This window comes from Gossypium raimondii, chromosome 11, assembly GCF_025698545.1.
Source record: "Gossypium raimondii isolate GPD5lz chromosome 11, ASM2569854v1, whole genome shotgun sequence".
Taxonomy (NCBI): domain Eukaryota; kingdom Viridiplantae; phylum Streptophyta; class Magnoliopsida; order Malvales; family Malvaceae; genus Gossypium; species Gossypium raimondii.
Window position 1 is genome coordinate 28392327 of NC_068575.1, and position 12351 is coordinate 28404677.

Genomic DNA, 12351 nt, shown 5'->3' on the forward strand with positions numbered 1-12351 from the left:
ATATATTAGATGTTATTGATTTAGTAGTGTTACAAGTTAATTGAACATCACTTCATGATAATAATATTATAATAAACAAATGTAATGTATTTAGTATTTGAATAAATTATACAAATACTTACTTGATTATAATTTTTTTCATTTTAAGCACTCAAAATAAAAAAATTATAGGAAGAAGAGGAGGTAGGAGGATTTTATTATATTTAATATTAATATAAAATTTAAATTTAGTATTATATAATTTTGAAAATATTTATGTATTTTTATATGTTTCTTTGAAGTTTTTAGAATTAGGATCAAATTGAGAATATTTATAAATTTTGAAGGTTAATTTTTAAAGTTATGATTAAATCAACATAATTTGAAAAAGTTGAGGGCTATATTTATTATTATACTAATTTTTTAATTGTCATGTCAGCTTCCCGTTAAAATGGGTGACTAAAATGACCAAAAAATGTAACATGAGTGCTTAAATTGTAAACTTCTTATTTTAAGTGCCTAAAATCAAATTTTTTTATAATTAAGTGACTGTATATATAGTTTGCCCTTTAATATATTTAGGTGGTTTAGATTAGAGGTGTCCATGGGTCGGGCCGGGTAGGGTTCAACTAAAAATTTAGGCCCATTTACTAGGCTTGAGTCTGGCCCGGTTTGAAAAATGGGCCTAAAATTTTACCCAAACCCGACCCGGATTAAAATGATAAAACTTGGGCCCGACCCAGTCCTCTGGTATTAATTTTTATATTATTTTTATATAATTTTTAAATATATATAATACATTAAAAATATTAAGAACATCAAAATAAATATTTCCCAACAAATTGAAAATAAATTTTAAAAAATATGTAAACTTAAATAACACTAAAATAAATGCAACTTAACAAGTAAATGCTTCTAAAATAATAATAAAATTAACAAATTCTTTTAAAATAATAACAAAATTAACAATAAAATAAGTTTTATACAATATCCAAACAATAACAACAAAATAGTAGCAACATAATAGTAAAATAGTAGCAAAATAGGGAGAAAACAATAAGAAAATAACATTCAAAAAAAAAAACAAATTTTTTTATCCTTTAGTGAATTCGGGCCTGGCAGGGCCAAAAATACCTTATCTGAGGCCCGACCCATTTTTTAAACGTGCCTTATTTTTTTTTCCAAACTCATTTTTTAAGTTTATATTTTTATCCAAATCCTCCCATATTTCGAGCTGGCCTTCGGGCTGGGCCGAGTGACCAATCTCATGATTAGTTTAGATTTCCTTTTATACCAAACAAGTTTCTCAATTTATTATTAATTAATTTCAGTTTAAATCGTTTGAAAGGGGGTAGGTAAGGTACAAGGTGATAAGCGAGGAGAGATGGTGCTGTTGGCCAACCAGCATACCCGAAATTGGGTCAATTCCCGACTTCACTTCCACTGTTTGCTCCCACTACCATCCTTCCACCTACCCATCTCTCTCCTTTCTCCTTTCATCGCCATTGATTGATGTAAATTTCAAGCCTTCAAATTCCACCTTATTACTTTAAACCAACCACACCTCACTTTCCAACATTAAGGGAGATAAAATAATAGACTATTAAGCCCACTTGTTCTCCCACCAACCCCCATCCCCTTATTTTTCCTAGACTGGTTTTGAGTTTGTTTTTTTTTGTTTCACTGAGGAATTACAGCCTCCTCCTCTTGCCCAAAATTTGTTTTCTCTTCAATCTTCGTACAAATGGCAGTTTCTCTTCATAACTCAACAGGAATTTCCCGTGTTGGCTTCGACTCCCAATTTTTGGGATCACATTCTGCCTCCAAGGCCTCCGTTTCCGTGTCTTTCCATTCCTCTCTTACTAATCTTTCCTTAAAGTGAGTTCCTTTTTCCGGCATCTTAATGTTTCTAGCATTTTTTTTAAAAAAATTCTAGGGGGAGCAATTTTGGGTTGTGATTGCATTTAACATATAATCTGTCTATTCAGTTCATTGAAGAAAGTCCAGAAATTTGCTTCTGGATCATCAGTTGAATCACTGATGCATTTGCAGATTTTACTTGACACTGCATCAATGTTAGCTTCTTTGCTTCTTTTGCAGATTTTAGTTTATCCTTAGCAATCTGCAGAGACACTAATTTGTTGGTCACATCAATTTTCGTTTATTCTGTTTTGATATCATCCGCTGTATAAGAGAACATGGAATATTGAAATAAAGAAACATATTTTATCAAATATTTTCTACGAGATTGCTATGGAAGTGGTTTCATGAGTATTGTCTGTTTTTTTTTTTAAATGGAAGTGTAAAGATAAACATCTTTATTCTTAGTTTATTCCATCCCTTAAGCTGATTCATTGAAGTTGCAGAACCATTTTAATTAAGAAACTTCCCTTTGTGACACTATCTATAAACTTGAAGATTAAACAAGGAAAACATATTGTGCTGGCATTTTTTAGTTTGTGTAAGAATTAAAGTAAAGTTGTCTCAAAAGTCTAATTATTTCCCAAAGGGAGAAGGGAGCACTGGATATATTAGAGAATTTCATTGTCTGGTTGTATATACTTCTTGGCAGATCTGTTGAGACTTCTAAACAACGGTCATATAGAATAGCTGCAATGTCAAAGGCAGAGAGTAGTAGCAGCGACCAAGTGAAACTTGATATCTCTTTGAGCCCCAGAGTTAACTCTGTGAAGCCTTCAAAGACAGTGGCTATAACTGATCATGCAACTGCTCTTGCACAAGCTGGTGTCCCTGTCATTCGATTGGCTGCTGGAGAGCCTGATTTTGATACACCAGCCATCATAGCTGAGGTGCAATAATGTTTCTAGTCCATCTTGGGTCCTTGTTTTCTCTGTTTAAGTTTTGACATCTTTTAGTTTAGAATTTCTTCTTCCACTAATTAGTATTTTAATTTATTGTACTTTTTTTTTTTTTTTTGTTTCTGAAAAGTAAGGCTGGGATAAATGCTATTCGTGAAGGTTACACAAGGTACACTCCCAATGCAGGTACTTTGGAACTTCGTACGGCAATTTGTCATAAGCTAAAAGGTAACTGTATATGTTATGCAAGTGATTTTTTGATGTAACAAGTGTAAATTTGATGTGCGTTTACCTTTGGATGAGGCATGGTTTCTCAGTTTTTGATACTTTCTAGTACTTTTTACTTATTTCCTTTTAATTTATTGTAGAGGAGAATGGAATCTCTTATTCGCATGATCAAATTGTGGTCAGTAATGGTGCTAAACAGAGTATCCTTCAAGCAGTTCTTGCAGTTTGTTCTCCTGGGGATGAGGTACTGGTTTTTTTATTTGACAACCTTTACCATAAAACATTTTGGAATATGCTTTAAGAAATCCTCCTTACCCTCTTTTGACTTAGTTGTGAAATTACTACTGTAGATGTGTTTCCTTTTTTCACAATTTCACTCAATTCTGAGCCATATTTACTTACTTTGCTTTCTTTCTCTTACATCTTTGATCAAATCACAGTTCATAGAGCTGGGGACTTTCTAGTGATGGCATATTTACCTTTGAATTGAGTGCATATTCTTTGGAAGCTGGAATCCTTTCCATTGATTCATTGTTCCATCAGAACAAAAATTAAATGTGGACACGAATGCTGTGTATGACTTTTGTCCTATTAGTTGAGCATTTTGAGTAAGACAACTGATATTAGTTGTGTTTGGGAACATGAACAGGGATTGCACATTTGAATTTCATTTGTTAGGTAAATTGTACTAGTACTTTCAATATGTACGAAGGGGTTACATTCAAATAGCATAGTTTCAGATTGCATATTGAATTGTGTTTGAAAACTATATTCTCATCAAAGAATATCAAAGGTGCCTTCTACTTTGCATCTTATTTCGCTTTTGTATATTGAATGCATCCTTAAGTAATATGAAGAATTAGCCAAAATCATATACCCTTTGAAGCTCATATTTCCAAACTTAACCATTGTTAAAATTACAGTTTTCTTTTACTACAACGAAAGCTTATGTTTGATGATCTGTTAAATTGATTACAGTATCAAATCTAAAATAAGAGATTATTGGTGTACCACTTTGTAGTGTAAGTCATAGACCAAATTTCTTCATCGATTATGCTATCAAGGTTTCAGTTACACCATACATGTTTAACTTCAAGTTGCTAGGTTACAAATTTAAGCAATAGAAATTCCATATTATTTTGAAACGCTTGGGATGAAATAGATCAAGTATTACCCTAGCTTTGTCAATAAAGTGAAGATAGGAAACCAAATACATTAAAATGACCTATATATAAGAAAATAATATAAAATTTATAAATATTTTCCTGCATGCCAGAACGGTTATTTCTTGTCATGGTGTTAGATCTTTCTTCCAAATGTATGTCTGCGAGTAACCTTAATTAGGTACTCATAATCATGCTTCCAGCAAGTAGAGTGATAAGAGGTGACTTGATTCTGAACACATAATTTATTTCAGGTAATAATTCCTGCTCCATATTGGGTGAGTTACCCGGAAATGGCAAGGCTGGCTGACGCAACACCTATTATTCTTCCGACACTCATCTGTGACAATTTTCTATTGGATCCAGAGGTCCTTGAGTCTAAAATCTCTGAAAAGTCAAGACTGTTGATCCTATGCTCTCCATCAAATCCAACTGGATCTGTTTACCCTAAGAAGCTGCTTGAAAAAATTGCAGAAATTGTAGCAAAGCATCCCAGGCTTCTGGTACTATTAATATAGACAGAAATCTCAGGCATGCTATGCTGATACTCAAACACTGAGCTTTTTTGCTATTGGCTTATTTAGGTGCTGTCTGATGAAATATATGAGCATATAATCTATGCACCGGCAACTCACACAAGCTTTGCATCATTGCCAGGCATGTGGGAGCGGACTCTAACAGTCAATGGCTTTTCCAAGGTAACTCAATTGCATTTAAACCTTGGTTAATTTTCTACTTAATTGATGAATTTTCCATACTTAACATTGGTGTAGTTCCTTCAGTGTCCATTTTGAGGATTGACATTTTGAACATGACATGTAGGCTTTTGCGATGACTGGTTGGCGACTTGGATACATTGCTGGACCTAAACACTTTGTCGCAGCATGTAATAAGATCCAGAGTCAGGTATGTTGCATTATACTTGTCATTTTCATTTTTGGAAGAGCAAACTACATCCTGCATGCATTAGTGCAACAAGTTATTGCCTTTGCCTATAATAAACCCTGAGAAGAACTTTATTGGAGATCTAATGGATTTTGTTGCCAGTCTGATCCAGATAATGATCAGAAGATTTGGCATTTTGTGTGGTATATTGGGAACTATGGGATATAGATGCAGCCAATACTAATCTCTGACATGTACTGGTCAAGTATCTGAATATTGTGGTAACTTTCAATGTTGTTCACAAGAATAAACAGTTAGGATTTAGTTGTCAATTTCCTTGGTAAGGCTCGTTGTATATCTTAGAACATGGCATGTGCACATTTATCTAAGATTTAAAAAGGTTACTGGATATGTTTAGTTTGAACCTCCTAATACTTCAATACTTGTTCAAGTTATTCAATGTTTCTACTTTTTTATATTTTGCTCCTAGCTGCTGAAGAGTTTTGAGCCAAAGCTTACCCTACATGCCCTTAAAATTTTGTTCATTCACTTGGTACTTTAGAGTTGAAGCTATGCAGCAGTTAATGCGGTTTTCAAAAAGACAATATAGGATGAACTTGCTTGTTATTGTGATCGTGGACTTCAATAAAATACTGAACCATCTATTGACCAAATGCTAGGAAAGTATTTTTAAAGTTGAGCGAGAAAGCAATGTGAATAAAGAGAACATTTGAGCCAAATTAGGGTGGGAGGTGGGCTAGAAATGTCCTCGAATTTCATGTGAATGAGATTTTCAGACTCTGCTTGAAAACTAAAATTGCTTTTGTATGGAGAGAGTCAAAACTTATGTCATTAATTAGCATAACGATCATGTTTCACTTATCCTCGTTTGCAAGTGTTAAAAGGAAAGAAGAAAAATGCCGAGTATGCTTGAGTTGATGGCGCTAGATGGGCACCTCTAAATATCTGTATATTGAGAAGAATTGTAATTACTGACCTCATAAAGTATAAGGCAATGGAATACAAATAGATCAATTAGTGAAAATAGGTTGATATATCTATTAGTGTACTTATATGCGCATCAATTTATTAATTAAATGTGTAGTTTCAGTAGTTTAATTGATATGTGGAAAACTAAACCTTAATGCGGTTTATGTTTCTCAGTCCACTTCAGGAGCTAGTAGTATAGCACAAAAAGCAGGAGTTGCCGCATTAGGCTTGGGCTATGCTGGTGGGGAAGCAATTTCCACCATGGTGAAAGCATTCAGGGAGCGGCGAGATTTCTTGGTTAAGAGCTTTGGGGAATTGGAAGGTGTTAAGATATCAGAACCTCAGGTCCCCCTATTGGCGCAGAGTCTCTTATTACCAAAAGAAAAAAGAAACCTCATTTATGTACTTCTCAGTTTGTTCGGTGTTAGATATTTAGCTCTTCAATTAACATGTTTCTTGCTTGCACGACTTCTGGTTTGCAGGGAGCTTTCTATCTATTCATTGATTTCAGCTCCTACTACGGAATAGAAGCTGAAGGTTTTGGCAAAATCGAAAATTCGGAGTCACTTTGTCGATACTTCCTGGACAAGGCTCAGGTATGCTTTGTTGAATGCTGTTTCAGGACTCTTTTTCTTTTTGAAGTGATTAAGAAGGGCTAGGCTGTTTTTCATAGACATTATTGGGAACTGATTGAATAATACCGTGATTAATGTTGAAGATGAAATAATCAAAGACTGCTGCAAATTATTGACAGGTTGCACTAGTCCCTGGAGATGCATTTGGGGATGATAGCTGCATTCGGATATCATATGCAGCATCCCTCACCACCTTACAAGCTGCTTTTGAGAGAATTAAGAAAGCACTCTTCTCCCTCAGGCCTGCTGTTCCTGTTTAACACATGAATTATATATCATTTAGCATGTTTAATTGTTGGTTGTATTTTGTTTTGGGATTTGAATTTTTTATGTTTTAATAAGCTTTTTTTTTTTTTTTAATAAACTCTGGATTTTCTCTGTTCTCTTCCATAATTGTCATACATGTGTCGATCCTGAGATGAGAATGTTCCCAAAGGAATATTTCATTGTAGGCTAACTAGATGTAGTGCTCCAAGGAATGCATTCACTAGCTAGTTAGATGGTACAGAATTAAGGAGAAGCAACCCTACCCTTTCCCTTTTTGGCAATACAAATAATATTGCTGCCCAACTTGAATATTCTCGCTTAAAGCATCCCTAAGAAGCCAAGGAACCTTAGTCCAAAGCCTGAAACTATTGACTTTAGCTTTAAAACAATTAATCTCTAATGTCAAGAATTCTTTTCTTCCATCCATGCATTTCCTCCATTACGATGTCAATAAACTTTACCAAGAACCTTAAACCCAAAACTTGAAATGGTGGCTTCGATACCATGGCAACAAGGGTCAGCAGAAATTGTATTTTTTTTTTACTTAGAAACTACAGTAGTACACAAAGGTTTTGGGTGTTGGAGTTTGGAGCAATTGTAGTGTGTCCAATGAAGCTGGTAGAGGTGGGACTTTTTGTACCCTGATAAGTCCTAAGGACTGGTCTGCTGTTGCAAAAGCCCCTGAATTCGACCAAGTTGCTGACAAAATAATATTCAGGCTTTTGAATGGAAGGGTTTGGGCAGGCCATAACATTCAGAGATTCAATTGTGTGCGTATTAAGGAGGCCTTTGCTGCCATATTTGATTCTTTGGTTTGATTCCTTGTTGTTGAGGCTATTTTTATACATAACAACACCTTTAGTAGACCCTTATAATTTTAATTCCTTTGAGGTTGACATTGAAGACTACGTTTCCATTCTTGAATTTGAGTAACATAGATCGAAAATTCTTACATGTAATGTTCACAAATTTTGGGCTGATCAAGTTACACTTGATGCAGATGGCAAGCTTAGCTACTTCGGGCTTGGGCTACACAAACAGAGGTATGAGAATATTCTTATGTGTTAGATACCTGAATCCCTGTGGGAGGAACATGTTGAACACATGCAACAGTTACTTCCATTAATTTTTAATTATGTAGACAGTAGATTCATAAAATAACTTGGTGTTTATTATGATAGGAATCAAGCCCTCCTAGCATATTAATAGCAGTTGGCAAAGCTCCCCCAAATTCTATTGGATATCAGAGGACATTACCCTATACAAGGCCAAGTTTAGTTAATGTTAATTTGTGGTAATTTATTTAAGCGAATGGTAACTAATTAATAAGGAATATATGAAAACCTACAGATGATGGAAAGAGTGGAAAATGTAAAGGCAAAGGAAGGCAGCCTCTAAAACAACTTGCTCAATCATTCTGATTCACTGACACATCAGAGGAAGTGCAATTTATTGTTTCTACTCGCATAGCAAGTGTTATTTCGTTCAAGCTGATTTTTTTTTAAAATTTTCTATAATTTATTGTAAAATATAATAATTATTATAATTATAATTATTATTAACAATTCTTTTTAATGATTTTTTAAAAGAACGTATGACACTATGATATTTCATTTATAATTTTCTGATATTATATTGTAATATTTGTATAGAGAAAATTAAAACCATTCTTAAATCTATAGATTTTATAGTATTTAATTAAATAAAAGTTAATAAAATTTTTTCATATGTATTACCGGTTAGAAAATTATTAAATGACCAGAATTTTATAACACAAGTAATATATTAGAAGAGTTATATAGGTAATTTACTTTTATTTATTTAAAAATCAATAAATAAAACCATTCTCTTTAGTATTTGAACATGGGTGCACAAGATGTTAAGATCTCAACTTCCTAACGTAACCAAAATCTAATGGGTAGTTTACTTACCTTGAATGAACTTAGTTTCCATTCAATAAACTACTTCCCCTGTTAATCGGATCTAGAGTTATAATCAAGATGAGAGAGTTTGAATAGTGGTAAGTTCGAGCTCGATTAAAAACTTGAGGCTTGAGCTTAATCGAATATCAATTTTTAAGTTTAAGATATAATTAAGTTATTTGTGCTTGAGCTCAATTAAACCGTTTATCAATTTTTACATATAAATTTAAGCTTGAATTTATCTAAATTTTTTAGGAATTTTATATTAAATTTCAACTAAGTCACTTTTGCATATAAAAATTTGATTGTTACGTAATATTTAATAAGGTATCCATGAAAAATTATTTCTAGCAGTCATTAAAAATTTGATTGTCGGGTTAAATATTTTTGCATATAAAAATCTGATTGTATGTGATAGAGATATAGACTATTTGATATTTCAAAGTGACTTGTGGCAGTTATGGAGAGCAGTGCGAAATTAGTTTTGAAAATGTGTAAACTAAAGTTTAACATAATGTATTTTAGAATTTATCTGGTAAACAACGAGGGATTGGTATTATTGGTAGAAGTTAAGGTTTCGGGTTCTTAGAGCATAGACGTTTGTCATGTGTGAGTCTATGGATTATTTAGATTCTTCATTCATTTGTGGGTTATAATAGTTTGATTTTATTTTGTAGTTGTTTGGACATGCATTTGTATTTTTATTTGTGATTACATTGGATCTGTACTCATAAACTCTAAAAAAATTGTTTAATAAAGATTTATTTCATGATTTGACCCTTAAAGTATATCTCTTTTCCCACTTTGGTATCTAAAACTTTTTTAATCCAATTTGATACTTAAAGTATTCATTGGTTATTGTTTTGGTCTAATTTTTTTAACACTGTTTAAATTTTTTTTTGGCGAATTAGGGCGACGCGTTTACCTGCAGTTAGTGTAAAAATAACAGTAATGATGAAATTAAATACTGTAACGATATTGTAGCGTGAGATAAAAAAGAGAGCTAAATGCTTGAAGATAAATGCCCAAACAAAAGGACCTTAAGTCATGCCACATATCTTTAACATTTCACATAAAATAATTTTCTTAAAAATATTTTAAATAAAAAACATATTTTGGAATTCTAAAAAAACCATTATTTCCCCTCACCACCTCCGCTCATCACCAAGCCTCAAATCGCTTGACCAGCCCAACACCACCATACACCATTGTTCCTGTTATGAGTTAAAAACTAAAGTAAAAACGGTGCGTATAGAAGCTTTAGTAGGCGTATAAAAGCTTTAGTGAAACGGGGCATTTTGATCCAAGTCAGCTTTGGCAGTAACCAACTTTGGAGTCGTTATTGTTCTCTTTTTTCCTTTTCTTTTTAATCAATGGTTGTAACAAAGAGAAGGCATGAATTGAGTATTATGAAAATTGTCTCTCTCTTTCTCTTATTTTCTCTTCTATTTTCTTGTCAGTTTTCTGTTTTTAGATTTGTGGTTTACTAGAGGTATCATACCGAGCTCTATGGTCGAAGATGGGGTTACAACACATTTCTAGAAAGATGTTATTGTTCTACAGTAAGAGGTACAGAAGATTCGAGGGGAGCTTTCTCAGCTGGATGTTAAATACGACGCAAAGCTGGAGATGCGATTGCAAGGGTTTAAGGATGACTTTAAAGGAGAGACCAGATTTGAACTTCATAATCTGAAGTTTGAGCGTCATGGTCTGTTTGAACAGTATCTTGGCAGCCCTATTATTTCTAGTAATGTTGTTGTACAGGATTGAGGGAAGGGTGTTATGGGCAGGCCACCTCTTGGGTTTTCTCCTAAAGAACCCCTCGAAGTTCCTCAACCTCCTGTGGTCACGGGTCACACAAGTCTACAGCCTCAAGAGAAGGGTTATAAGTGGGGTTGCCCTCGTTTTGATGGATCTGATTACGGGGCTTGGTGGTCAAAGCTTGAGTAATATTTTGAAGCAGAGGGGGTTCCTGATGGTGACAAATTTCGAACAATAATGTTAAACTTGGAGGGTAGAGCTCTTGACTGGCATTATTTTTATGCTTAGAAGCATGGTAGGTTACAGATGCCAGACTGGCCAGGATATGCCCTTAGCTTGAGGGAGAGATTTGGTTCGAGTATGTTTGCAGACCCCATGACTAAGTTGGTGACTCTTAAGCAACAAGGCTCATTGGAACACTTCCATGACTTGTTTGTAAGCCTTCTGAATTAGTTAAATTTGCTCGAGTCTTATGCTTTAAGCATTTTTACTAGTAACTTAAGATGAGAGATTAGCCAGTATCTGCAGTTATTTAGACCACAAACTTTGGTTGAAGCTTTCCATCTAGCTAGACAGGTCAAAAGCATTTTGAATACTTCCCTAAAGAAGGGGTTCCTGGCTGGCTTAAATTCCATGACTCGATTTGGATCATGAACACCACCAATTGCTGCTCCAAGCAGGCCAGTTTCTTTACCTCAACATGGGGTACATACCACTGTAATTATTGGCTCTTCCAATGGTTCTAATGCATCTAGAGGGCCTTTTAAGGGAATCGACCCAGCTTTGATGAACGAGAGGAAATAGAAGGTGACATGAACCCCGTTACGAGTTTAAAACTTGATACACGATTTAATTTGCCCGGTCGTCTAAATAGGTACTTTTTTGAGAAAATGGAAACTTAAGCTTAGAACGTGAATTTTTCTAGGGTGATGGAATGATAAAAATGAAATGGATAGAAATTGATAAAATAGAACTCGACTCATAAATGAACCAACACTATATAACAATGTGACCCAATTTCTACAAAGGAAAGTTAAGTTCTAACAAGTTGGGTTTGAAAGAAAGACCATAACCCACTATCTATATGGAGATAGGAACCAATGATATAAGGCGATTGCCACACTTCGAAAAGGGTTGAGAAGGGAAGTGATAAGATCGGTAGTTGAATGCTACAAAAATGTAAGTTCTTGACAAGTTCGGATTAGTTCTAAAAATAACAAAGAGTATAAACTCGATTTTTTATTTCAAAGATAGTTGATCCCACTTACAAAAGTGTCCTAGGCCGAATATTTATAGGCCTATTGGAAACACAAAAATATAGACTTTTTCAGCACCTTTTAAGCTCTAATTCATGCAATTTTGTAGTAATTTTTTTCGAAAATTCGTACTTTAATTACAAATAATTAATTTGTAGTTAACTTATTAACATATTAAATTTTAATTATTTTTATAATAAATTTACACAAATTTTACTTATTTTCGACAGTTTTGCACAAAGGTTAAAAATTGGCTCGAAAGACACTTTGGAAGGTTTGAACCGTTGGGGTGATTCTTTGCATCAAATAGAGCAAGAAAGAGGCCAATTATTTTTTCCAGCAATAGATGGTCCAATAATGAATATAATACATGTTATAATTAATTTTAATTCACTTCATGTTGGGTTAAAATTATTAATTATAACATGAATTAAAAAATGAGGCCC

General features: G+C 33.7%; 1 protein-coding gene across 1 annotated transcript; it reads left to right on the top strand.

Annotated features, from left to right (window-relative positions):
• Window positions 1–1339: 1339 nt before the first annotated feature.
• On the top strand, window positions 1340–7098 carry LOC105804256 (bifunctional aspartate aminotransferase and glutamate/aspartate-prephenate aminotransferase). Its single transcript, XM_012636779.2, has 10 exons — window positions 1340–1857; window positions 2552–2789; window positions 2933–3026; window positions 3167–3270; window positions 4444–4692; window positions 4774–4887; window positions 5012–5095; window positions 6239–6409; window positions 6547–6660; window positions 6819–7098. The coding sequence occupies exons 1-10, from the start codon at window positions 1724–1726 to the stop codon at window positions 6957–6959; spliced, it is 1443 nt and encodes a 480-aa protein (XP_012492233.1). The 5' UTR covers window positions 1340–1723; the 3' UTR covers window positions 6960–7098.
• Window positions 7099–12351: the final 5253 nt, after the last annotated feature.

What these genes read in the sequence shown, in the direction of transcription:
- LOC105804256 (XM_012636779.2), top strand. Translation starts at nt 1,724, where the DNA reads ATGGCAGTTTCTCTTCATAACTCAACAGGAATTTCCCGTGTTGGCTTC. An exon ending in CACCAGCCATCATAGCTGAG is followed by an intron (nt 2,790 to 2,932) that starts GTGCAATAATGT and finishes CTGAAAAGTAAG; the next exon opens with GCTGGGATAAATGCTATTCG. An exon ending in GTAATAAGATCCAGAGTCAG is followed by an intron (nt 5,096 to 6,238) that starts GTATGTTGCATT and finishes TATGTTTCTCAG; the next exon opens with TCCACTTCAGGAGCTAGTAG.